Here is a 27,933-nt window from a genome sequence, read left to right on the forward strand (position 1 = left end):
AGTGCATGTCACCACAAAGTCGTTATTACAAGTGAGAAACTCAAAAGTTCATTTTTTTTTTTTTGTCACACTGTAAAAAATCCTAGTTGCTTTAAAGTTTTAAGCTGAATCAAATTAACTTTATCAGTCCATTTAACTTCTATTAAGTTAAACTGACTTAAAACAGCTTGCATAACTTATATTAAGTTATATAATTAACTTAGTTTAATAAGTTACAATGAACTTTGCAGAGTTAAGTGTCTTGTAATTTATCAAATTACAGTACAAACGTGTCCTTGCGTAATGACGTCACCCACAAAAGCACCGTTATTTTGCCATTGAAAGGCGTCACACAAAGAAACTTCAGAGCTATAAGCCATGATGTGGAGGTATGCTAATTATATTTTTTCTTTAAAAGTAAATAAACCACTTTTGACAAGTTCGAATTCAGCAACCGATAGAGAAGAACTAATCGCAGTTTGGTTACTCCGAGTGTGAATTACGGGATATTTAAGATAAACTTGGTACTATGTTAGCTATGTAGTAACGGTGAGATGTAACGTTATCCATAAAGGTTATTGTATTTAAGGTACATGTGAAAGACGTATGTATCAGCCTTGAGACTATCAAATTTAGTTGTTGGCCTGTATAACGTTACATGTTGTTTAGGAGCGTAGATTATAGGTCCATGGTTTCGGTTTCGCTTTTCTTTTCTTAATTTTAGTGTGTTTGATCGGTCATTTCCGCGAATTATAAAACATCATAAAAAATGTTCACAGTTCGGTATTCTGTTGAACGTAAACTGCATTTATGTTATGGAACCTGCTAACAAATGACACAAAGTCTCAGTTGTAGATAGAACAACGTTCCAGGATGTTTATCTGAACAAACTTCAAAATATGGACCTTGGAAACCCTTTTACCCTTTTTGGTAACACTTTAAATTAACCGGACACGCAAGGATTAGCAAATAGTTAATTTGTAAATAGATTTTTGTAAATATTTGTTAAGCATTAACTATACAATATTAGACATAAGAAAGCAGTTTACAAACACAGCTACAAATGCTGTATTCTTTACTTATAAGCACATACTGTGCTTAATAATATTATTTTCATATTTTGTTAAATAATTGTTTTTTCATTACTAAATTAAGTAGGGTAGGGGGTAGCATAGCGGTTGTTGCCTTACAGTAAGAAGGTCGCTGGTTTGACAAAGGTCCAGAATTTGTCCCTATATGAGCTCACTTGTCCTATTTTGACAGCTATGCCATCATAAATTGTAAAAATAACTCGTCGAAGAAGGCTTTAACGTAAGTGCAATCATCTTTCAATTACTGATCTACTGTATTGTTTTAAAATAGAGAAAACATTTTTTTATGTAAATCTCGGACCTTATTCTTGTAAGAAAAAAATGTCCAATAAACAGGTGTGAAGCACTAAAAGTAAATATTGAAGCATATGAAAGTTCATTTGAATTAGGCTGTTGTTGTAGATATGAATTTTCAAATGTACTTTTTTAAAAGAGAGGCTAGAAAATCGGGAAGCGCTACGTTATTATTATTATTATTATTATTATTATTATTATTATTATTATTATTATCATCATGTGTATTTATATTTTTTGTATTAAAGTGGCCAAATTAAATGTGCTGGCCAGTTTGTGATTTACTTAATAAATGTCCATAGGCTACTTATCAGTAATAGGCAGTTTTTAATTTAAAACTTTACCAGATTCCTTTTTTTTCCTAATGATATATGATAAAAAATAATACGTATAAAACCTTTTTTTTTCATATTCCTTATTCTAAATCTTTTTTAAACTGTTTTGGTGCATAAAAAAAATGTGGTATTGATGACCATTGGACAAGCTAATGCAGATATAAATAGTGCTTAAAATGTCACTAAAATGCAGTAGCTATTTAAACTAGAAATACGTAACTTTGTAGATTGCGAATAACTGCAAAAGTCCACTTTTTAAGAAAAAAGAACTGCCCTTTTCACTAGACTGGCTACGGGCCTGTATATAGCTTATGATTCAGGCATATAGTAATAGTTACTTTTTATGATAGCAAAAGCTTTATTAAAACAACTTCATGCAGTTTTGTGACCTAATCTAATGTGAGGACTATTTTTGCTAAGTATACTTTTTGCTTTCTCCCTTATAAATGACAATTAAAAGCTCAGTATCAATTGAAAACGAAATATTCGTAATCTTATCTACAAAATAAAAATACTGTACAGTTTAAACATTGCTGAATAACAGGCGTGTCAAATACAACATAACATTTGATGAAACGATAACAATATAACAATATGATTAAAAAATGTCAACTTATTCAGCGATGTTTAAACTGTAGTTATTTTATTTTAGATAAGATTGCAACAATTTATTTTTCAATTGATACAGTTTAATTTGTGTATCTTGAAATTATTATTATTATTTGTTAAGAACGTGTTTTTGTTATGCATTTGTTATCATCATTTGATTTTGTTTAATTGTGAGCACTGTGAGCACTGAGCCTCACTGTACATTGAAAAAGCATAAAGATAAAGCATAAATGATAAAGAAATGGTCTAGGAATGGAATTCTCCAGTATTCGTCCTCTTATATGAGAAGCCTCCTACATTGTAGTTGGAAATGTGTTGCAAATGCTTAAATACAGTTAATAGGAACTTATAGTTGTGTGGATCTAAACTAAACAATTATGACACTCATATGACTTCAATGTGAAAATAGAAAAGGGAAAAGAGATAATAACAACTGATCACATTGGCGTCATTTGTTTAGTCACAAGGCGGTAAACTTTGCCAAAAAGCATGAGCGAAAAGCACCCCAGTGTGCATAGCCCTTTAGATTATCAGACATATTTGCATGAGCAAATCCCTCGGTGAGTGACAAATACAGTGAAAATGGTATTAAATGCTTCCAACACTTTGCACACGCCTCAGAAATTCAGATGTTCTATTTCCAAATGTGGAAAGAAAAAACTTATTACTACCCCACCCCTGAGTGCAGATAGACACATCCTCTTACGTCCTTTTGGTGTGTTGACGGGCAGCTTTTTGGTCCAAACAGGACCAGACGCGAGGCAACAACACAGTTGGGTATTGTTGTGTGGCGCATGTCATTGGTGTGTGCCGGCCTTAAGTTTTGTGACTTTTGTTTTAGTACTTATTAATAACACACACACACACACACACACACACACACACACACACACACACACACACACAGAAAGGGCTACACTCGGACATAGTTTTGCTTTCTTTCACAAGTGCATACAGCTCACAAGAATATGTCTTACCCAACAACTGAGCCATATCACTACACAAAACTGTTTGGGGGTGAACCTAGACTGAACTATTCATCTAGTTTGTCACTTTGGTTAAAGTGTCTGCTAAATGAGTAAATGTATAAGTGCACATGCATGTTTGCCAACATCATGTGGGTAGAAGCATTTATGCAGTAAACCGAAGGCATACTTTTAATAACTCAGTGATTAGTCAAATTAATGAATGCTTATCATCACCAAAGTTATCCTCACAACAGATAGGTGGGCAGTGAGTAAATCAATGATTCATGAATTTACTAAATTACCATCCAGAAATTACATACATATATACATATACACACATACACATATACACCTACATACACACATATACATACATCATTCCAGAGTTCCTGAGTTGACAGTGAGAAAACAGAGTGCACCATATTTGTTCAGTCTACTGTATATGTTGTCATTTAACATGAGAGGCTCAACATCCAAAAAAGGGAATATACAAAAGAGGTGCATCTTAATACAAAAATAAAAAAAACGGTGCTATCTTCTTGAATCACAAACCTTCCAGATATATCAAAGTTGACAGTGAGGCAATACATTGTCATACTTTAGTCAATATGTTCTCATTTGGCATGAGGAGTTTGGTAACATCCAAAGAGTGTAATATAGAAAATAACATATAAGAGAAAATAAAATAAAAATAAAAACATTTTTCTAAAGGCCAGGGAATTCTTTAAAGTATTTCATAAAGGGGTACCATTTGTCTTGGAACTTGTGTTTCGAGCCTCGAATCATGTATTTAATCTTTTCCAGTTGAACGTAAGACATCACTTCATCCAGCCAGCATGCGTTGGGGGGGTCTACTCTTTTCCACTTGAATAATATTAAATGTCTTGCTAGTGTAGTCAAGGCAATGACTGAAAACATGTATTTACTGAGATCTATATTGTCAGGCACGACACCAAAAGTGCCCATCAATGGATCTGGGAATGCTATATATCTGTTAATATGTTTCAAAAATCCCCTGTCCAAAACTCTTCTATCTTGGGACAAAACCAGAACATATGAGCAGTGGTAGCAGGTGATTGTGAACATCTACCACATGCAGGGCTAACATTTGGGTAAATTTTTGCTAATTTAGAGTCAGTAAATTGTAGCCTATGGAGAACTTTAAATTGAAGTAAACCATGTCTAGCACAGAGTGAGGATGAATGCACTTGAGTTAAGGGCATCTGCCCATTCTAGATCTGAAAATTTTCTGTTCAAATCATTTTGCCAAGCTTCATGAATAAACTCCCAAGTTCTGTCGGTTTATAGATGTAATAATTGAATAAATGCTTGAGATGAGTCCCCTGCCTTGTGCGTTAAACTCAACAATTCTCAATGGGTGATATAGGGGGTATTTCTGGGAAGAAAGAAATACCTTCTTGATGAAACGCTTAATCTGCAGATATCTAAAAATTGAGATCAGGGGTAACGCAAAATTACCTACAGCTCTTCAAAAGAGCTAAAAGTATTGTTTAAGTATAAATCTTTTAAAACCTAATTCCCCTTTCCCCCTATATAGAAAAAGCAGAATCCATGTAAGATGGTGGGAATAACTGGACCCAAAATGGAAGCTGACTGTAGACCAAAATGTCTTCTAAACTGGGCCCAAATTTTTAAGGCGTGAATCAATACGGGATATGGGGAGAAGATATAATTATTAGAGAGAGTAAAGAGCAAACCAGGGATCTAAGTTTGAATTAGAGCAAGATTGTTCCCCTTGTACCCACTCAGGGGTATTTGCGAGATCCACACTAGATAACCAGTATATTACTTTCTGAATAATACGTGCCCAGTAATAAAATTGAAAGTTAGGTAATGCCATCCCTCCCTGACTTTTTGATCATTGTAAAAAAGTCTTCCTGATATGAGGAGTTTTGTTCCACCACACAAATGAGGAGAACTGTCCAGCTTAGTAAAAAATCATTCTAATAAAATAGGTATATTTGAAAATAAAAATAAAACTGGTAAAAACTGACATCTTTATTAGGTTAATACCGACCCGCTAAAGACAGGGGCAGAGTGGACCACCTCAAAAAGTCTTTTTTACAATGATTCAAAAGTGGACAAAAATTGGCCTCAAACAAATTATTAAATGATCTGGTGACTTTTACACCCAAGTATCTGAACTCTCTGATACGATTTTGAAGGGATAAAGGAAGAGTCTCTATAGGAAGATGGAGTGATCGGGAAAAATTCACTTTTGTTAATGTTTAGGTTAAAGCCAGAGAATCTGCCAAGTTCTTTTATTCATGACACAATTTTAGGTATTGAAATGATTGGGCTTAATACATATAGCAAAACATCATCGGCATATAGGTAAATTTTATTCTCTGTACCATGTCGCATAATACCTTTAAAGTCAGGAAACTGACGAAGCATAGCAGCTAATGGTTCATTCGATATTTCAAATAACAAGGGTGAGAGGGGGCCACCCCTGTCTGGTGCCTCGATGCAATGGGAAATAATCAGAGTATACATTGTTTGTGCATACTGAAGCAACCGGAGAGGCATATAACAGTTTGATCCATGAAATTAAGTCTGTAGGTAAGGCCAAACTGTTTAAGAGTGTAAAAAAGGTATTCCCACTCTAGTCTATCAAACGCCTTTTCAGCATCTAGAGATGTTATTGCTTCTTGTTCACCTGGGGTAGAATGTGTGTACATTACATTATATAAATGTCGTAAATTGTTAAAAGAAATGCGTCCACGAATAAATCCAGTTTGGCTATTAGAAATTACAGAAGACATGACAGGTTCAATGCGTAATGCAATAATTTTTGATAAAATAAAATACAATTTTCAAGTGATTCTTTGGGGTTTTGAGTAACTTAAAGGACTCGAGAGATGAATGGATCAAATAATTGTTCGGCTTGACTGCATATTATTTTCTTATGCTTTTCATGAAAAACTCTAATTTTTACTTGAAAAAGTTACTACCCCACCTGCATAATATTGTGTCGTATGTTTTCTATAGTCTTAAGAATTATGCTTAATGTAAACATCAGTCTTTTTTATTAGATCAGACTTTTAAAAGAAAACATTATATATATATATATATATATATATATATATATATATTATATATATATATATATATATATATAATATATATATATATAGTTGAAGCCGGAATTATGTTGCCCCCCTTTGAATTTTTTTTTCTTTTTTAAATATTTCCCAAACGATGTTTAACAGAACAAAGACATTTTCACAGTATGTCTGATAATGTTTTTTCTTCTGGAGAAAGTCTTATTTGTTTCATTTCGGCTTGAATAAAAGCAGTTTTGAATTTTTTTAAAAGCATGTTAAAATCAAAATTATTAGCCCCTTTAAGCTATTTATTTTTTTGGATAGCCGACAGAACAAAGCATTGTTATACAACAAACTTGCCTAATTACCCTAAATTGCATAGTTTAACCTAATTAACCTAGTTAAGCCATTAAATGTCACTTTAAAGCTGTATAGAAGTGTCTTGAAAATCGAATTAATTTTATTTACTGTCATCATGGCAAAGATTAAATAAATAAATTATTAGAAATGAGTTATTAAAACTATTATGTTTTTAACTGTGCTGAAAAATCTTCTCTCCGTTAAACAGAAATTAGGGAAAAAATAAACAAGGGGGGCTAATAATTCAGGGGGGGCTAATAATTCTGACATCAACCTGTATGCATGCATGTATGTATGTATGTATGTATGTATGTGTATGTATATATATATATATATAATATATATTATTATATATATATATATATATATATATATATTATATAATATAAACCATTTTCTGTAGTCTTTTACACTGCTAGACTGTTACTGCTTTCATTTTGATGCCAAAACAAAACTATTAAAATAGCTGTCTTTGATGCAATGGTTGTGTTGGGTATTTTCCCAGTCATGTGGGCAAATTTGAAAATAGATCATGCTGTAATTTTACTTAAAAGAGTCATATATTGTATTTGACAAGAGTGGTAGCACCTCTAATATTGCAATATGATTAACCCCCTTTTTATTTTTGATTAATTTATTTGTTTTTAAACTTCAAGAAACTGTATTTATGGTTTCATAATTATGATGCGGCGGAGTAATAATGTCTTGGCAGAAAATTACAAATACATAAAACACAGTTTTGCAGTTTTATTTTTGTTTTCTTTTGATACATATTGTCAATCATCCATAAACCCTGTGTGTTAATTAAAACCATTTGTTAAACATCAAGGTTCATTCTTAACAGATTTTTTTTTAATAATAGTTTTAATTAGTAATTCCTGTCTTGTCATTATGACATGATGATATATTTTGAAATATAATAGAATTCTGCATATTATAGGAAAATATTGCATTATAATATTATAGGAAAATATGGTATCAGCATAACAAGTTTCCTAAACTTTAACGCACCAACACATCTAAAACACACAGTTGTTTCTAAACACATCTAAAACAAACGGTTACTTTCATGCTCAAAATCACACATTGTAAACTAAACCTCTAAACTAATGTTCAAAATACAATAATACACTAACACAGTACACCATGTCTAACAAAACACTGCAAACATGTTTTAAAATCAAATAATTAATCAAACACACTAACACATGTGCTCTTCCAACAATAACATTTAGTCAATCAGAACAATTGACAAAAAAAACACTATCATCAGAAACTGCATTATTTATGTGCCAGGTCTGCCCTTATATTTGAAGCCCTCTCTACATTTTGTTTTGTTGGGTTTAGTAAATGCATGCATTTTGTGTCTTTTGCTGCAGAAATTCAATACAAAAAAAATTAAAATAAATAAGAGTAGCTTTATAAAATGTACAGTTTATGTAAAAAAAAAACAGACACAGAATTGCTGCAGTACAGACTTTATTTGCAAAAGGACATCACTGCAAGATATACAAACAGAAAAAGCACCAGAATTATAATAAAAAAAACAAAAACAAAGTAATCTTCTATTTTGCAGTCTTCTGCATTTGGCCACATGTTCTCATCCACATCACACCTAATATCTTCTGTGGCTTGACACAGTAACTGTGGCCCTTTGACCTATTATGTTTCTCCCACGGTGACATATTTTGCCAGTTAAAGCCGGACTCGTCAACATAGATAATGTTTGATTGGCCTCCAACTTCATGACTCTCTGAAAGTAATTAGACACAGTGTATGTGCAGTAATTGCTGTACTGTAATGAATATCTACTGTATGAATGAAATGAACTCCAGGTTTATAGAGTAGCTTACTGCAAAACACACCGTGTATAGTACAGTAATGACTGTATTGCATAACCTTACTTGGACGTAATGGTGACGGAGTTCTTTGATGAAAGGAGGACTCTTTGGGCTTTTGAAAGGAACAGTGAGTTCTTTCATGCGCTCACTGTTTCTTTCAAAAGCCCAAAGAGTCCTCTTTTAGAACATGATCATGATCATGATCATGTGATTGGAGTGTGGCTCCTAGATGGGAATCAGCTGTGATTTATGTATTTACATAATTGCAATAAGCTGTTTCTCATTGGCAATAGAATAAAATACAGGGAATATATTTGTGTTCAATTCACAATATAAACAGCTGTTCACTTTGACTTTAGCCTATTAAGTTCTGTTTGGAAGATGGTGACATACAGAGTGAAAGCATTTATAAATTTGACTGTAAAAATTACATTGTTTTGGGTCTTGGTTGAGCTTGTGTGTAAAAGAAGTCAAGCATTTGAAATTGGTGTTAAATGTATGCATTTTGTTTCAAAGCTACAAGAAATGTGTTAATTGTATAGCCTACAAAGACAGATGTTGTGCTAACCGTGTTATGAGTTTAGGAAACTTGTTAAATGTATTGGAAAAAACTGTAATAGTGATTGTAAAAAGGATTAAAATTTGCCTTCAAATCCTACAGGTGGTAACTAATTATTGCTAAATATCATAACTTATCATTAATACATCATTATTTCTTAATAAGGGTAGCACAATCGCCTCACAGCAAGCAGGGTCGCTGGTTTGAGCCCCGGCTGGGTCAGTTGGCATTTCTGTTTTAGAGTTTGCCTGTTCTCCTAGTGTTCTAGTGGGTTTCTCCTCCGAGTGCTCCAGTTTCCCCCACATTTCAAAGACATGCGCTATAGGTAAATTGAATAAGCTAAATTGGAAGTATGTGAGTGTGTGCAAGACTGTGTGGGGTGTTTCCCAGTGTTGGGTTGCGATTGGAAGGGCATCTGCTGCTTAAAACAAGTGCTGGAAAAGTTGCCGGCTCATTTCCCATCCAACGCCTTCGTATGCTTTCACCCCACTGGAGGCAGGTCTGTGACCAGCACCTCCATGGCTGCAGGACCTGATGGCTGCCCGCCCTTACCGGACTATATCCACACCCCCTGTTCCCATCCCCTGTGGGCAATGTTATGTCTTGTCGGTGTGTTTTGTGCTAGATTGCTGGGGCTTTTCTTCTCCCTGATCTCACGTTGCTGGTACTTAAGAGCAAGGTGAGAGGGAGTTTTTTTTTTGCCTCTCTAACCTGGTTGTATTTGTATTTCCTGTTCCACCTCCTGTGACCTGTCTTCCCTGGAGTTGTGATGTCTGTGCACGGTCGGGGGGTTCCATTTACCTGCATTTCGGTTGCCTTGTACTTGTACATGTGTGATGACAATAAATCTAATCTAATCTAATCTAATCTAATCTAATTCCGCTATGGCAACCCCTGATTAATAAAAGGACTAAGCCAAAAGAAAATGAATGAATGAATATTACTCTAAATCATAGTTTAATTTATCAGTTGCAGTTTTTAGGAATGTCAACCATTCATTCATTCATTTGTCTTTGGCTTAGTCCTTTATAATCAGGGTTGCCATAGCGGAATGAACCGCCAACTTATCTAGCATATGTTTTTACACAGCGGATATGGATACCCTTCCAGCTGCAACCCATCACTGGGAAACATCCATACACTCCCATTCAAACGCATACACTACGGCCATTTTAGCTTACCCAATTCACCAATACCGCATGTCTTTGGACTTGTTGGGGAAACCGAAGAACCCGGAGGAAACCCACACGAACACGGGGAGAACATGCAAACTCCACACAGAAATGCCAACTGACCAAGCCGGGACTCGAACCAGCGACCATCTTACTGTGAGGCTGACTACCCACTGGGCCACCGCGTCACCAATTGGCAATTATTTTTGTAATCAATAGCTTGTCATCATGCAGGCAGCCTTATATTGATGTTAAACAAGATTATTAAATGGCTCTCTGGAATACTTCATTCTGATTGGTTGGTTACGACCAACCAATGTATGTAATTTCCAGATAACAACTACTGAAACTAATAACAGTTACGTCTTGTACATTCAATCATCTTGAGCATCTAAGCACCATATATTTGTTTTCCTCAACCTCTATTTTGGGAAATTTAAATGTTTCTGGTATTTTTTTTTCCTCTTGCATATGTGGCTTGAGGCAGTTTTGAGGCTTGAGTTATTTTTTCTCACAATGATTCATGACAGTAAAAAGAAAATCACTGACAGTCATTTTTTTGGTAGTGGGTGGGAATAATGACAGCAGGTTTATTGGCAGGTGCTGTACTGTTGTTTTATTTTTTCCCCAACATTTACATTTTATTAGATATTTGTTCATTTTATTATTATTATTTTAAGTAAAAAAAAAAAAAACAGAATGACTATTACAGGTTGTAGTTCATCCAAAAATGGAAACTTTCGGCAATTTTTTGGTTATTTTTTTGGTGACAACACTTTATTATGGTCATCTGTTTATTATTTACCTCCTCCTTATACAAATTTGTTGGTATGGATAAATAGCCAGTGATTTAGAAGTAGGCATTGATCTTTAGTCCTGAAGATGACTTTTGTTTGTACTGTGGAACAAAAACTTTGAACAAATGGCATATTGAGTTTTGAAACAAACAGGATGTTTTTATAGTACACACTGACGCATAAACCTTTTTTCAGTTTGTGGTATTTTTTGTGGGCAGAGCATAGCGGTAGGTAGACAATTTCCTGAAAGACAGTTATCAACTATCAGGCTTTGTTAGTTGACATTGTTGACTCCAGTTGTTTGCTAGTTGGCCAGTTAAACCAGTTAGCTAGGTTATATGCTAAAAAGTTAGCAGATGAGTGTCACTAGAAATACTTTTAGTTGACTTTTTAGCAAGTTGCTTCTCATATAGCCTTTTGTGCTTTTTTAGGTTCTGGTTGTTGTATTTCCTCATGCTTTGCCTCTTGCGATAAGCTAATCGCAACGTTACAACACTCGATTGTGATTCAATTAATCGCACAGCCCTATTCCCAGTTCTGGGCTGCAGCTGGAAAGGCATCCGCTGTGTAAAATATTCCAGAATAGTTGTCTCTGACAAATAAGGGACTAAGCTGAAGGAAAATTAATGAGGAAATAAATTATCAAAAAAGATTCCTATAAAATGGTCAGCTTTTTCTGTTGTGTTTTGCATTGGTTTGCATTGTACGCTTATTTGTTGTCCACAAACATGGCTGAACGCAACTTGTTGTGATGTAGATTCTATGCGGTTCAAGGGAAACAGGAGGCAGGAAACCGGCAAACATTTAAACTCTTTAATGAATAAAAAATAAGCAAAACAAACATGCGGTGGCAGTTCCTCACAGACGAATACCGAACTGAAAGCAAAACCAATCCGTTCTCAGCCATGCCCCCCTCTGACACAATGCAAGCATTTTTAATGATGATGCCTGTTGTTGTTATTTTTTTGTGTCTTACTCTGGTTTGTATTGGCCGCCTACACTATTTCCGTTGTTTTCTCTTTGACATAGTCATGTCTCAAGGCTGATTTATACTTCTGTGTCAAGCCACACGTATGGTCCGGCACAGCCTTCACGGTCGCATATCTTTTGCTGTGGCAACACTGATGCGCACCTCTCAAAAAATTTAACTACACATCACAATGGCACATAGTGCAAGCTCTGTGATTGATCAGCTTGGTAGCGTTCATGAGTATTGGCGGGGCCAAAAGCCATGCGAACCCGTTGGAGCGAGTGTTTACAAGTGTTGAGTCCTGTGAAGGAGCTCCAATTGGAAACTTTTGTTTTCTGTTTACCTTATGATTAAAGAATGAGCGAGTTTTAGCTATTTGTACATTAAGGTAGCATTCAGAAAAAACTAAATACCCGTAAAGAAACCAGAGACAGAGGAACTGCCAGCTAACATTTCAGAAGTGTTATGGCAGAGCAACACAAACAGCACGCAGAAATATAAATAAACGGGCTACGCACAAGGCATGTGTGGGTCACAGTGATCGCTCAACGCAGAAGTGTGAACCAGCCTTTAAGCACAAAAACGTCTTATAATCTTTGAAAATTAGATTTCTCAGTGTCATCTGAAGTACATTAATTTTTGTAATAGTTTAGAAGTGGTGTATTTTACTGGGTGTAGAAAGAATTTTTACTGCAAATTCAATCATGATTTTGTGAATCAGATTTTAAATGCTGACTAGAGAGTTGATGTGTTTCCCAAAAAAGTTGATTTTCAGCATTTGGTTTGTTAGCAGGTTTTTAAATTCAAACCATGCAAGATAACGAATGAAGGCATTTTTTTTAACCAAAGGTGCAGATATTTCTAAAAATTGTGTGTGTGTGTGTGTGTGTGTGTGTCTGTGGTGTGTGTGTGTGTGTGTGTGTGTGTGTGTGTGTGTGTGTGTGTGTTATTATTGACCTTTCTTCTGGAATCTCAAGTGTTATGTATTGAATTTTTAAAAATATTTAATTTATGGATTTTTCAGTACTGAACATATGCTGGAATAGTTGGCGGTCTATTCCGCTGTGGCGACCCCTGATAATAAGGGACTAAGTCAAAGGAGAATGAATGAATGAATGAATGACTTGAAAGAAAGAATAAATTATGGATAAGGATGAAAACCATAGTTTGATCAACTTTATACATCAAAAACCTATATTAACTTTGCTTTTGATCATGTGTGCAGACGCTGTGCCATTTTCTTACTTCTGCATCTGATAGGAAAAGGTTTGTATTTACAAAACATATTTAATGTATTTAGTATGATGTACGTATCATATTTTTGGTTCCGTTGTTTGCTTCCTAAAGTAAAGTTGTTTCTCTTTTTTTGTCAGTGTCTTTGGAGTCCTCAGCAATTATCACTAGTGTTGTTGGAGAGACCGTCATCCTGCCATGCCAGATTAAACCAGGAATTACTGATGTGTTTTGGCGACACAATATAAGCCAGAAAGTGTTAAATGTCATAGATGGAAAACCCTCAGTAGAAAACCAGTTTCACATCTTCAGGAATCGAGCTGAAAGTTTTCCTTCAGAGTATGCAAACGGAAAACTACTCAGTTATGTTGAAAGATGTGGATTTTGCTCATGCAGGACACTACAGGTTGTTTTATTTTTGAATTAAATGAGGAAAAGCTGATAGAGCTTCTTGTCAAAGGTATATGTAATCCCTTTTTTAAATAAATGATAGAACATTTTAAATTGCACAGAACATTGACATACAGCTAGAATTTTATCTCTACAACACTGATGAGTTTAAAACATTGCTTATTTCTTCTAGAAAAGCCTACTGAACCAACTCCGAAACCAAGAATCAAGGATACAGAAACTCAGAAACCATCAAAGTCCTCCGTTGAAGCACAGTCTCTGAAGATTTTGACTTTCCAAATAGCTCTTCTGGCACTTACTCTGCTCCTTACAGTGTTTGTTTTTGATTTTTAGTCTGTTACATTTGATGCCATTTTATAGGAGAGGTCAGCTGTGTTTGATTTCGACACTTAAAGGGATAGTTCATCCAAAAATGCAAATTTACTCACCATCAAGTGATTATAAACATTTATGAGTTTCATTAATATTTCAAGATATTTTGTGTTCAACAGAAGGAAGGACCTCAAACTGATTTGAAACAAATGAATGATGCCAGAAATTTTTTTTTTTTTGGTGTAAACTATCCCTTTAAAACTGCAAGCGATATTATGAGTCTCTAAAAGCTACAGGTCATCAGTTTGTTTACCTTCATAGCAGAAATTGCTTGTCTTGATATTATATTTGCACTCTTTTTATTTGGATCACTGAATTGCACTTGTGTTGCATTTGCGAACTTGGGTTCCATTGAGATGTTGAGTCAAAGGCTGCATGATATCACTTTACCAAAGAGATGGATAGAAGTTGTGCATCCATAATAGTCGCTTTAAAGGGGATCTATTATGCAAAAACGCTCTGGTTACTAAAGTAACCCTTGTTTCCCAATCAATTTAGCATAAACGCACAGCGAAAGCAAGAAGACACAACCTTTTAAAGCTGAATAGACTGATACCCACAGCTAAGGAACAATCATTATGGTGTTGCAATATAGCATTTCCGTTCCCCTCCTCGGGGAACGAGGGTTACTTTAGTAACCAGAGCGTTCCCCTTCGGATGGGGAAATTCAATGCTCTATAAGTGGATTTTAATCCACGTATGGGGAAATGTCTGGAAAACGCCATAATGACTGCACCTTACCTTCGCCTCCGATGAGAGGAATAGCAGGCCATAGCGTGAGCGCTCCCTGCATCATAGAGAGGCGCGCACTTCCAACATGATCCCTGGCCCTACTTATCCCACTTCAAAGAAGATTTATGAATTTAGACATATTTTTCTGGAGCTGCAAAGCGTCTAGTTAATTTCTAGGAATTTAATCGACAGTTACGTTGGGAAAGCGTGCAGTCGCGGTAGGGAGGAAGCTGCGGAGGCCACCTGCTACCCAAATGGGGAGATATGATGGCTGAATATATGACTAGCCCTGAGAAGGGGGAGTACGCATATAATAAGATGGTTAGCGGAGAGGGAAGACACGGGTTCGCCTGTAAGGTGGGGACTGCATCGGGTGGTCTGAATAAGCATATGGATTGCCTAGTGGGGATCACACATAGCGGGTACCTATACCCATACGCGGGCTCACCAGAGGGCAGACCTACAACGTAATGGGCCAGCGAGTGACTCCCCTGCTGAGTCAGTGCTGGGGGGCCTTGGAGGAATAAGCACCACGTATCTCCGTGTTCAGGGAGAATGGCGCAGCAAGCATGTTTCAACATGTTTAACCGAGTTGTTTCCTCATTCACTAAGGGTTACCTAATACGCTTGAGGAACCGCTCCACTCGCAGATTGTAAAACTTTGCAAATGTATTAGGTGTCGCCCAGCCCGCAGCTCTACAGATGTCTGACCGAATATGCCTCCAGGTCCCCGACCTCTTAATCGATGCCAACATGACCAGCAGAGATGTCATCAGGGACAGAAATCTTAAAGATACTGAGTCGAGTGGTTCGAAGGGATCTTTATGCAGGCTCGTGAGAATGAGGGCGAGATCCCAAGAGGGCATTGAGATGCCTTCCCACGATGCTGCCAGCCACCGCGTCATGATGAGCGGAGGATGGCCAGCCTCGTAAACTTGAGTGTGGAGGGCGACAGCCTGCTCTCCAGCTTCTCTTGGAGGAAAGAAAGCACAACGCTGATCTGGCAATCTCGGGGGTCTTCTCTGCGAGAGATGCCCCATTCAGTGAAGGCGCGCCTTGTGGAGGGGGCTCTAGCCTGAGTGATGGTATTAACCACCACAGTCGGTAGGTTACCTAAGTCTTCCTCGCGTCTAAGGACCACACGTGAAGTTTCCAAAGATTGGGGCGAGGGTGCCAGATGGTGCCCTGTCCCTGAAAGAGTAGGTCCTCTCTCAAAGGGGTCTGCCAGGGAAGGCCGTCCGCGAAGGAGGGAGAGCTCTGACATACAGGTCTAGGTGGGCCAGAGGGGCACAACTAGCCAGACATGCTCTTCGTCCTCCCTGACCTTGCCACAGGTAACTGCACGAGCAGGCTCACTGGTGGGAAACGCATATTTGTGCAACGCCTCGAGGCCAGCTGTGGGCCAGTGCATCCGTGCCGAGAGAGCCCTCGGCCAGGGATAAAAACAACTGGCAATGAACATTCTCAGGTGCTGATATGGGCTTCCCCGAATCGCTCCCATATCAGCTGAACAGACTCGGGGTGGAGTCTCCATTCTCCGGGACGTAAAGGCTGGCGTGAGAGCGCGTCGGCCGCACGGTTGACCTTTCCTGGAATGTGAATGGCGCGCATCGATTTCAGCCGTGTATGACTCCAGAGGAGCAGATGGCAGGCGAGCTGAAACATGCGGCGAGAGCGTATACCCCCCATGCGGTTGATGTACACCACCACCGCTGTGCCGTCTATCCTGACCAGCACGTGCTGCTGCTCCAGCACCGGAAAAAACGATATGCCAATGCAACTTCTTTTCCACAGGCCCGCAGCTGCATGCCCGAAACACACAGCCCCCCAGCCCGTGCTGGAAGCATCTATTGAAACAACATGACTGGATGCCTGTCCTAGAGGCACTCCGGCCTGTAGGAACGAGGGGTCATTCCAAGGGTTGAGGGTGCGGCGACACAGCTCAGTAGCCATGCGTGTCTAGGGACTCGATCGTGAAGCCAGTGCTGAAGTGGTCTCATATGGAGTAATCCGAGCGGCATGACAGCGGCTGCGGATGCCATATGCCCCAGGAGCCTCTGAAATAATTTCAATGGGACCACTATTTTGCTGTCGAACTCTACTGAGCTGAGCGCGCTTTCCGGAGAGGCGCGCTGTCATGGTGACGGAGTCCAGCTTCAGCCCGAGAAAAGAGATCCTCTGCACAGGGGTGAGTTTGCTCTTTCTTGGTTGACCTGAAGCCCCAACAGGTGGAGGTGCTGGAGCACCTTGTCTCTTTGCATAGTCAATTGCTCCCGAGAGTGGGCTAAAATCAGCTAGTTGTCGAGATAATTGAGTATGCGGATGCCTTTAAGCCGAAGGGGCACTAAGGCACCCTCCGCGAGCTTGGTGAAGACCTGCGGAGGCAGAAAGAGCCTGAAGGGGAGGACTTTGAATTGCCAAGCTCAACCTTCGAAAGCAAAACCGCAGAAATTGACGGTGGCGTGAAAGAATGGAGACATGGAAGTATGTGTCCTTAAGGTCTATCGCTGCAAACCAATCCTGAGGACAAACGCACCGGAGGATGCGCTTCTGTGTGAGCATTCTGAACGGCAGCTTGTGCAGACAGCGGTGTTCAAACGCGCAGATCTAGGATTGGCCGTGACCCACTGCTCTTTTTGAGCACAATGAGTACGGGCTGTAAAACCCGCTCTTCATCTCGGCTGGAGAGACCGGCTTGATTGCATCCTTCGTCAGGAGGACAGCAATCTTCTCTCGCAAGACAGGGGCGGACAGGGGGCTGACCCTTGTGGAATACACACCCGTGAACTTGGGGGGCCGTTTTGCGAATTGAATCGCGTAGCCGAGTCTGATTGTGCGTTATGAGCCACTGGCAAAATGCACAGAATCTGCGAGCTGGAAGGCATAGCGTCCCAGACTGGCAGAGTTCGGGCTGTCACATCCGGGGAGGAAGTGGCAAAGTGCTCTTTCATTGATGTTTTTGTGGCACTGAAAAGTGCCGTTGAAATGGGGCCCGACCCTCCAGCGGAGAAAGAACGAATTGCCCTCTTCTCCGGATGACCTGTCTCAGGGACGCTTCGCAGTGCGTTTACACGACTTAATGGTGCCATGGGCAGGGGGGCTGCCTGCTTCCGAGATGCCCGCTTCGCCGGAGGCACAGGCGGGGTGGGTCAGTTTCTCGTAGACGGGCACCCTCGGCGAGGAGCAGCAAATGTGAATGGCTCAGTGGGCGGAGCGGGCTTACGGTCCCGCCGATAGATGACATTACCCATCGCATCAGACTGCTCTCTCACCGCCTTGAATTCCTGGGTGAATTCACCAACGGTGTCGCCGAACAGGCCAGCCTGGGATATGGGGAGTCAAGAAAGCAGACTTTGTTGACTTTGTGCATATCAGCAAGGTTTAGCCAGAGGTGACGCTCCTGGACCACTAATGTGGACATCGTCCTCGCCAACGCATACGTAGCGGACTTAGTGGTCCAAAGCGCATAGTCGGTTGTGATGCGGAGCTCGTGTAGCAAGCTTGGGTCGGACCCACCCTCGTGCAGCCGGGCCAGCGCCTACGCTTGGTAGCGCTGGTAGGTGGCCATAGTGTGCAAGGTGGAAGCAGCCTGGCCTGCAGCCTTGTAAGCTCTAGATAACCTACAGGCTTTGAACGGGAGACGAGGCGGACCCCGCCAAGAAGAGGCGCCACGCGGACAAAGATTGACTGCAATGGCGCGCTCGACATGAGGAATTGCCTCATAGCCCCTGGCTGCTCCATCGTCAAGAGTGGTGAGGGCAGAGGGACATGCAGCACGGGCAGAAAAAGGTGCCCTCCAGGACTGCGTGACCCTACTGTGCACCTCCGGGAAGAAGGGGATGAGAGGCTTCGAAGGCTGGCCCTCTTGTCCTCTACGTAGCACCCATCTAGTCGGTCCAGCCGCGGAGCTGGGGGGGTAAACCATCTCCAACCCCATGGCCGAAGCAGCCCGGGAAAGCACGGCTAACAGGTCCATTTCAGGTTCGTTTTGACAGCGCTCACCTGCCCGGAGGGGGGCGAGCGGGTCTGGATCCTCGTCGGACAATGAAAGCCCACCCTCCGATGCAGCAGTGGACGTCTGGTCATCGAGCGTAAGGGCTACCATCTGGTTAGACAGATCACTTCCTCCGCTCAAAGCTTGGATGGAGCGCTTGGAGGAGCGGGAGGTCCTCGGGCCCTGAGACAACGGATAATCTCCCACTGGAACCCTCAGACCTGCCCGAGTGCCCACTGCAGTGCAGGGGACAGCTGGGATGGTTCGCCCTTTTGCAAGGGCTAGCCGCGATCTTAACTGCGCAACAGACATGGCATCGCAATGATGACATGAACTACCCGCGAGCACTGCATTAACATGCTGGACCCCCAGACATGCAACGCAGTGCTCGTGCCCATCATCCAGGGACAGAAAACCACAGCATCGAGAAACGCACGATCGGAGCGCCATCCTGAAAACGAGGAGCTGCACGACTGTGTTGCTCTTTTAGAACATTTGCAACTTTATACGCACTGCTCTGGAGGACCGGCTAGCCCAGCTCGACCGTCTGTACACACTCTGGACAGGAAGACCGCTCTCGTTCGCTTGAAATAGCTGGATAACAGCAGGAGGAATCCTCATCGACTTTCTCAGAAGGCTGTAGATGTCTCTGAAGTGAAAAGTATGTGTCTTTTTGCTTTCGATGTTTTTTATGCTAAATTGATTGCAACAAGCATGATAACTACAGATCTACAGATCTACAGAAACACTTTTATTGACTTTTACATTATTTGAAAGGTATTTTGAGCTGAAACTTCACACACACACACACACACACACACACACACTCATGCTCTTTAAGGATATCAGAGACTTATCTTGAAAAAAATGGGCATAATAGGTCCCCTGTAAAGTGTGCGCAATGCAGAGATTAAAGTTAATCAGGCCCACAGTTCACTAGATGTGATTTGTGGAGTCACAGCAAAGTAAAGTTGAACCACAACATAATGAAAGTTAATTTTCATGTGTAAAATTATGAAGTGTTTCCAAATAGCGGTATTGAAGTTATATTGTAAAATTTTATTCATAAATTCACAAAAACTAATTTCTAATGTTAATAATGTCACATTTTATAGACAGAACCCACTCACCAAACTGCTAGCTATTTAATTTAAAAATAAACAATTAGTTTCAGAACCAAACAAAACCAAGAGCATTCCAGAGCATTCCAGAAAGCAAGTTTAACTTACTTTTACATTAATCCTGAACTTTGTGTTGATTAACCTGAAGCAGGTTATGTTTTTTTGACAATTATTAGGTTTAAGAACTGAATGTTGAGGTTATCCATTTACATATCCTTAAACCCATTTTGGTATGTCACATAACCTGCTTTCTGATATACCTCGTAGGTTAATTGGTTTCACCACCCTTGAGTTAAATGTTCAATGTTTAACCCAGGGTTTGTGATTAACTCTAAACTGCATGCAGCTAAAGGTGACATGCTGGCACGTGAGAGTCAGTTTGAGTCATTTCTCACCATTGAGCCACTTCTCACCAGTTCTCTTCACTTCACTTCAATTCAAGATCTTTTGAAGAAGTAATATAATGAATTTAAATACATTTAAAAGGCATAAATAAACACAAAAGTTTAAAAAGGCAACTTCAACCAAATATGTGCATGCAAAATAATAATATAAGTATATATATATATATATATATATATATATATATATATATATATATATATATATATATATATATATATATATATATATATTAAAGTAAAATAATTTTATTGACAGCTATTTCTAATAACTGAGTATTTGAAACTGTTTGAATATTAATAATAATTAATTTAATATAAATAAATTATTAATTAAAAGAACAAAACAATTTTACATAAGAATGTTTTTAGTGTAAAAAGCTTTAATTTGGAGCAAAAAAGACAGTATTTGTTTTATTGTATCAGATAAACATGACTTTACTAACTGCTGATTTAATCTCTAACCCAGAATAAAACCTGCTCCTAAGCAATTTAACAGGGCAGTATAATTGATACTAAACCTGACAAAAACCAAGCTGCCTTCTTGAGGCCTAGAGTTCTACTGCAAGAGTGCAATTCATGAAACAATTGCAATTCGTTAAATACATTGATGTATTGCAGATAAAACCTTTAAAACTCTAACCTGGATGGTCCATTTAATATATATATATTTATATATACACACATTTGAAGTCAGAATTATTAGCCCCCCTGAATTATTAGCCCCATGTTTATTTTTTCCCCAATTATAAAACATCAACATAATAGTTTTAATAACTCATTTCTAATAACTGATTTATTTTATCTTTGCCATGATGATAGTAAACAATATATTACTAGATATTTTTCATGACACTTATATACAGCTTAATGTAACATTTAAAGGCTTAACTAGGTTAATTAGGTTAACTAGGCAGATTAGGGTAATTAGGCAAGTTATTGTATAACAATGGTTTGTTCTGTAGACTATCGAAAAAAAAATTTGCTTAAAGGGACTAATAATTTTGACCTTAAAATAGTTTAAAAAAATTAAAAACTGCTTTAATTCTAGCCGAAATAAAACAAATAAGACTTTCCCCAGAAGAAAAAAATATTATCAGACATACTGTGAATTTTTTTTTTGCTCTGTTAAACATCATTTGGGAAATATTTAAGAAAAGAAAAAAAATTAAAAGGGGGGCTAATAATTCTGACTTCAACTGTATATGTTGTAGAATTGTTTAAATATTTGGATTATGTGTGCAGGAAAAAGTCACAATTGTGTCATGTTTTTATATGTACATTAATATTTAAAAATATGTTGTTTTTTTACATTGAACGTTCAATCTGTTCTCCTCGTTACAGTGTAATATCAGTGTACTCATGTATCTGTATTTTAGCTTTTAATTTTTTGCTGTTATGTTTACAATTACACCGTTTTTTGTATGAATTACAAAATGTCATGAGTTAAAATAATGCAGCCTATCTGTCTCAAATCTTAGAGTGAAAAAGAAACTTATCGGTAGAAACTTGTATGTTGGTTGGCTGTTCTCTTTTATGTTGTAATACACTATAAAGACTAGAATATTAAGTCCTACAGTGTCATAATGGTATTGCAGTGTTTAGATTTTTTTACCTGAATGATTCTGTCAAATCTGTCAATATATTTTATGTTAAATATCTTATTCAGGCAAAAAAAAAATGCATTTGTTATGCAGTGATTCTTGTTGGTAAGTTTGGTTGCAAAATCATCTTGGGTTAAAAACCTAGAGTTCCACTTATTTGATAGATGTTTAGTGTAGTCTTCATCATTTGTCAACATGGGAGTGTTAATTGATAGGTATTTGTCATCTTAAGGCAACATATCAAGCACATGAAAAACTGTATTTTATTATTTTTTTTCATCTTAAAATATTAATTATTAATATTAAGGCCTAATTCAGAAAAAGCCATTTGAAATTAAAAGCTAATTTATTATTAATTAATCTATTAAATTAGATTAATATTTAAAGAGCAAGCAATTTGCTTGCAATATGACAATTAAAAAAATTTTATTTTGCAGGCTTAATAAACAAACTTCAGCTCATACAAAATAAAGCAGATGGACTTCTTAGCTACTAACTCCGAAAGTATGCTATTACTAGCCCGTTTGTGTCAACACATTGGCTGCATGTATAAAACACATGAATAGAAACAAAAGTGACAACCTCTGACTGGCCCCCTAAGATAAAGCCAATAATGTTGTTATTAACTTTATTTTTGAGCTTAATGGTTACTTATTCGTTACCATGTGAATATACACAAGGGATCAATATTTTAAAAAATCCATTTGTTTTTAAAAATATATATAATACTTTTCGTTATATGGCAACACAACAACACCATGGTGAATAATTACTTAATTGTGACTTAAATCTGGAAATGAACCCTTTCTGAATTATGAGGATCATGTTTTGAGTTAGTATTTAATGTAACTGTAAGACACAATCTTATTCTCTTCAATATTTAAGACATGCACTTTGATGGCATCTGCTGATGGAATCCCCACAATGCAGATGCATGCATCTGAAGGTGATGTTTTACAAATGACTAAAATAAGTGTATAGAAATCACACAGACACATTATAGTTTTCAAACATTATTTATTCAAAAGCTTATTCAAAAATGTTCTGCTTGTTCTTCTATTTTTGTTTTGTTCAAAAGTGGCACTTGATGACTGTACAGAGGGCATATTAAAACAATGCATGTATTTCTGAAAAGTATACTTGGCCCCAGCCTGCCCCATATAGTGTGAATTTAACATAAATTAATAAAGAATAGATGAAAGTATTGTGAGCATGAGTTGAGCTCCTGACTTCCCCTCTTGTCAGTGTGGTTGAGGTTTCATCTAAAGCTCTGTTTCCGCTGACAGTAAGAGATGATGTTTGAATGATGTGAAAGACATTCATCAGGATCAGGCAATGAAGATCACACAGCTCCACATCTGTGAGTTTATCACTTCACATTAATAAAGACATTAGATGTTTTTAGTTTTATTTGATGCTGTAATAAATATGTTTTATTTCTCTCACAGGTCTGTTCATGTGGTTTGAAGCCATAGAGAGTCTAACAAACATTGCAGTAACTTTAGGAGCTGATGTGAATATAACCTGTGATCTGGATATAGAGGAGATTTACTGGTACAGACAGAAATCTCCAGATCCTCCAGTGTTGATCTTACGCACTTTTGATCGCACAGTAAAAGCAGCTAAATATGAAAACAGCATCATCACACACAAATACTCAGTGAAACCTAACAGCAGTCTGTTCATCGTAAACATTAGCACTGATGAATTAGCGGTTTATTATTGTGTCAAAACTAGAGAACCATTCAAATTCAACAACGGCACCAAGATCTACATCACCGGTAAGTTTATTTCAGATATAGTAAATCCTGAATGTGTGGCTTTATATTATTACAGTTGAAGTCAAAATTATTAGCGCGCCTGTTAAATTTTCATTCTATTAAAATTTAGTGAAGATTTCAACACATTTCTAAACATAACAGTTTTAATTACTAATTTCTAATAACTACATTTTTTTGGTCTTTGTCATGATGACAGTACATAATTTTTTCCATTTTGTTTTGCAAGATAATGGTATTCAGCTTAAAGTGACATTTAAAGACTTTTTAACTAAAGTTAATTAGGTCAGTTAGGATTATTAGGACGTCATTGGACAACGTTGTTTCTTCTGTATAGCAATGAAAAAAAATGTAAAGGAGGCTAATAATATTGTCCATAAAAATTGTAAAAAAAAAATTACTTTAAAAAGAAGACAAGAAATTTATTTGGAAATACTGTGAAAATGTCTTTACTCCGTTAAACATCACTTGAGAAATATATTAATAATAAATAAAATAAATATATATCAGAGGAGAGCTAATACACTGAAAAAAATTATTCAAAAATGATTCCTTGGATTTACTAATTTTTTTTTTTACGTTAAGTGGTTGTAAACAATTTATTTAAGCTGAATTTAAACAAACAAATTAAGTTGAACGTTGCTCAATTTAATTTTTTTGTTTAAATTCAACAGAAATAAATTGTTTGCTACAGTTTTGCATGCAACACTTTTTTCAGTGTAGTTTTGCCTTGAACTGTATAAATAACAAAATAAACATAATTTAAATGACAATTATTTTGACAATACAGAGACTAAGCCAAAGGAGAATGAATGAATGAATATTTTGACAGCAATCTTAAAGACTGAATTTGATTAAAAATGTATACAATTAAAGATCCCACAGACAAAAATCAGACACATGATGCTCCACAACAACAGATAAAACAACTAAGATACCTGATCATCGCTTCTGTCCTGCTCAATGTGCTGTTGGTCATTGCAGCATTAGGTTTGTACTTTATTTTTTATGAATTAAATGTTTAGATGAGGACGGTGTAGTGGCTCAGAGGTTAGCACTGTCACCTCACAGCAAGAAGATAAATTGACTAAGCTAAATTGGCCGTAGCGTAGATGTGTAAATGAGTGTGTATGGACGTTTCCCAGAGTTGGGTTGCAGCTGGAAGCACATGCGCTGTGTAAAACATGCTGGACTTGTTGGTGGTTAGTTCTGCTGTGGCGACCCCTAATGAATAAAGGGAAAATTAATGAATGTTTCGATGAGAGTCTCTTTGATATTGTAGTAGGACGCAAACTCAAGATTCACACAAATGTAACAGTGAACCATATATCTTTATTAATCAAATTATTTTATGTACTGCAATTTCAGGCTTGGGGAAGAGCTACATTCAGACAAGAACTAAAACGAGTTCGGACAACCGACAAAGTAACACTGCAGTACAATACTCAGTTGATTCACAAGTAAGAATTTATATATATATATATATATATATATATATATATATATATATATATATATATATATATATATATATATATATATATATATATATATATATATATATATATATATATATATATATATATATATATGTCTATTATTTATTGTATATTTATTAATATATTTAATATTTGAACGTTCTGGGGTTGCCACAGCGGAATGAACTGCCAACTGTTCCAGCATTTGTTTTAATCAGATGGCCAGTCCGCCCCTGTACACAACAAGGATAATATAGTTAACTAAAACCACAAAATAAATCCTTTTTTGTTACATGTTAATGTTTAAGTATTAACATGATAAATAAATCTGTAAAATAACAGAAAAGTATGCAGTATGCAGTTTCAGGCTATTAAAAGTCTCAATAAGTCAAAAAGTCACTCTAAAAAGTCCCTTTGTTAAACTTTTAACATGAAAATTCATAAGATCTGAGATCAATGTCACATCAGATTTGATAGTGTAATTAAACATGAATTACAATTTACATTGTAAGAAAGAAAATCCTATATATACATACACTTCGAGATAATTATAATTCAATTGTTGATTTAACACATACATAATATTTATTTGGCAAGATTTTCCATGCGGCGACACAGTGGCATAGTAGGTAGTGCTGTCGCCTCAAAGCAAAAAGGTTCGAGCCCCGGCTGGGTTAGTTGGCGTTTCTGTGTGGAGTTTGCATGTTCTCCCTGCATTCGCGTGGGTTTCCTCCGGTTGCTCGGGTTTTCCCCACAGTCCAAAGATATGCGGTACAGGTGAATTGGAAAGGCTAAATTGTCCGTTGTGTATGAGTGTGAGTGAGTGTGTATGGATGTTTCCCAGAGATGGATTGTGGCTGGAAGGGCATCTGCTGCATAAAAACATGTGCTGCATAAATTGGCGGTTCATTCCGCTGTGGCGACCACGGATTAATAAAGGGACTAAGCCGAAAAGAAAATGAATGAATAAATGAATGAATGATCTTCCATGCTTATTACTTGGTATGTTGTTAACACATCACATAGCAACGAATAATTTTCTGATAATGACTAGCTAACTGCACTTTACTAAACGTACGGACATTTATTGCTCTTATCTTAATTTTTCAGTATGCAGGAGTGAATCTTCCCACGCCACCCACTGAAAACAGACATTGCGAGGAGACGAGCTTGTACTCTCTTCTACAGCCTATAAGACCTGTATGAAGTAATGTACATTTATAAACATGTCAGATTATATTTATAAACTTTTATCTTTTCTGTAATTTAATGACTTTAGTGGTGTATAATTGTAAAATATTTAAAATTGAAAAAAAAAAAACCTAACATGTTCAGATGTCTTATGCAGTGGTGGAAAGAGTACTGAAAAATCATACTCAAGTAAAAGAACCATTACTTGTCTAAAAATGTAGTGCAAATAGAGTAAAATTATTTGTTGTAAATATTACTCAAAGTATAAGTAAAATGTAGCCCTTTTAAAATTACTCATAAGTAGTGAGTATTACGCTGTTAAAAGCTAATGCGTTTACATGTAATTTGTACGTGTGTGTAAACGTAACATTCTGTAGTGCATCTAATTATTGCCTAGCAGGCACACAATGTCATAAGACGTTAATATTAGGTTAGATTTAGGTTGTGATGTCACGTGAACAAAATTCAATGTTTATCTAGCGTCTAAGGACAACGTTTTTTTGATGTCCAATAATGATGTCAATTGACGTTGATATTTGGTCAATTTTGGGTTGTTAGAATGTGACCAAAATCCAGTGTCGAGCCAACATCTTAAACCAACATCATATTGACGTCAAATACTGACGTTTATTCATCAGTTATTGCAACCAAAATCCAACGTCTGATGGACGTCAAAGTGGTAACGTCCACACAATGTCAAGCTGTAACATCATTAGACTGATATTTGGTTGATTTTAGGTTGGATGTTGGCTTGATGTTGAGTTCTGATGTCAACCTAATTTTCATTTCCGAACAAAATGGAAATGACGTAAGGGTACAATGTCAGCCTGATGTCATGTTGATATCTTGTGCCTACTGGGTGTTTAAGAACATTTCGGTCATCATACAATTGCCCATGTCTTGAGGTTGTTCATTATGATGTGATTTATCTTCTATGTGCAATTTGATTGGACAGGAATCACAGGACTGATTTTTCTAATCCCCATAGTCAGGAAAAAATAAAGAAGTGACTGCAGGTTGAAGGAAAGTAGTGGAGTAAAAGTACAGATACATCACTAAAAATGTACTCAAGGGAAAGTAAAAGTACACATTTTTAAAAATACTTAGTAAATTACAATTCCTGAGAAAAACTACTCATTTACAGAAATTTGAGTATTTGTAATTAGTTACTTTACACCACTGGTCTTATGTTACATTGTATACAACTGTATATCAAATGTAAAGTGTGAAACAGAATGATGAAGATCTGTTCATTGTATTTTTTTTTACTGAAATTTATTTCACACTTAAGTACTTGTGTGATTACATAGTAAACATAACTATTAGTTCTTAAATGCAAATTTTAAAGTCGCATTAAAAAATATCTGTTGAAAAAATAAAAGGTTAACAACAGTTATTTTGTATATGTTTTTATTTTTTATGAGTCATTCTGTGTCTCATTTTGATTGAAGATGCTTGCTCTCATGCTTCTTTAGAATAGTTGCAGGACTTGCATGTAAACCTTAAGGTTATTTCATTTCTTGCAGTGCTGAAGTTCTGTGCAACATTTTTACTGTGCGTTCACACCGAAGGCGG

The 27,933-nt window shown here is 37.1% G+C and overlaps 1 protein-coding gene and 1 pseudogene across 3 annotated transcripts; both read left to right on the forward strand.

Moving 5' to 3' along the window:
• The first annotated feature begins 300 nt into the window (after window positions 1-300).
• LOC130216318 (CD276 antigen homolog) lies at window positions 301-14,679 on the forward strand (annotated as a pseudogene).
• An 8,512-nt stretch (window positions 14,680-23,191) lies between these two features.
• LOC130216712 (uncharacterized) lies at window positions 23,192-27,704 on the forward strand. Of its 3 annotated transcripts, none has more exons than XM_056448589.1 (5): window positions 23,192-23,271; window positions 23,360-23,692; window positions 24,566-24,679; window positions 25,058-25,149; window positions 26,278-27,704. In XM_056448589.1, exons 1-5 carry the CDS (start codon window positions 23,247-23,249, stop codon window positions 26,371-26,373), a joined length of 660 nt encoding a protein of 219 aa, XP_056304564.1. In that variant the 5' UTR covers window positions 23,192-23,246; the 3' UTR covers window positions 26,374-27,704. The 3 variants fall into 3 exon arrangements, with proteins under 3 accessions (XP_056304564.1, XP_056304565.1, XP_056304566.1); XM_056448590.1 differs by having other exon boundaries at window positions 25,058-25,114; XM_056448591.1 differs by lacking the exon at window positions 24,566-24,679.
• The last annotated feature ends 229 nt before the right edge of the window (window positions 27,705-27,933 follow it).

Source organism: Danio aesculapii, chromosome 22, assembly GCF_903798145.1.
Source record: "Danio aesculapii chromosome 22, fDanAes4.1, whole genome shotgun sequence".
Classification (NCBI taxonomy): domain Eukaryota; kingdom Metazoa; phylum Chordata; class Actinopteri; order Cypriniformes; family Danionidae; genus Danio; species Danio aesculapii.

Coding starts and splice junctions, on each gene's coding strand:
- LOC130216712 (XM_056448589.1), top strand. CDS start 23,247: ATGAAGATCACACAGCTCCACATCT. Junction 23,272..23,359: donor GATCACACAGCTCCACATCT/GTGAGTTTATCA, acceptor TTTCTCTCACAG/GTCTGTTCATGTGGTTTGAA. Junction 23,693..24,565: donor CACCAAGATCTACATCACCG/GTAAGTTTATTT, acceptor ATACAATTAAAG/ATCCCACAGACAAAAATCAG.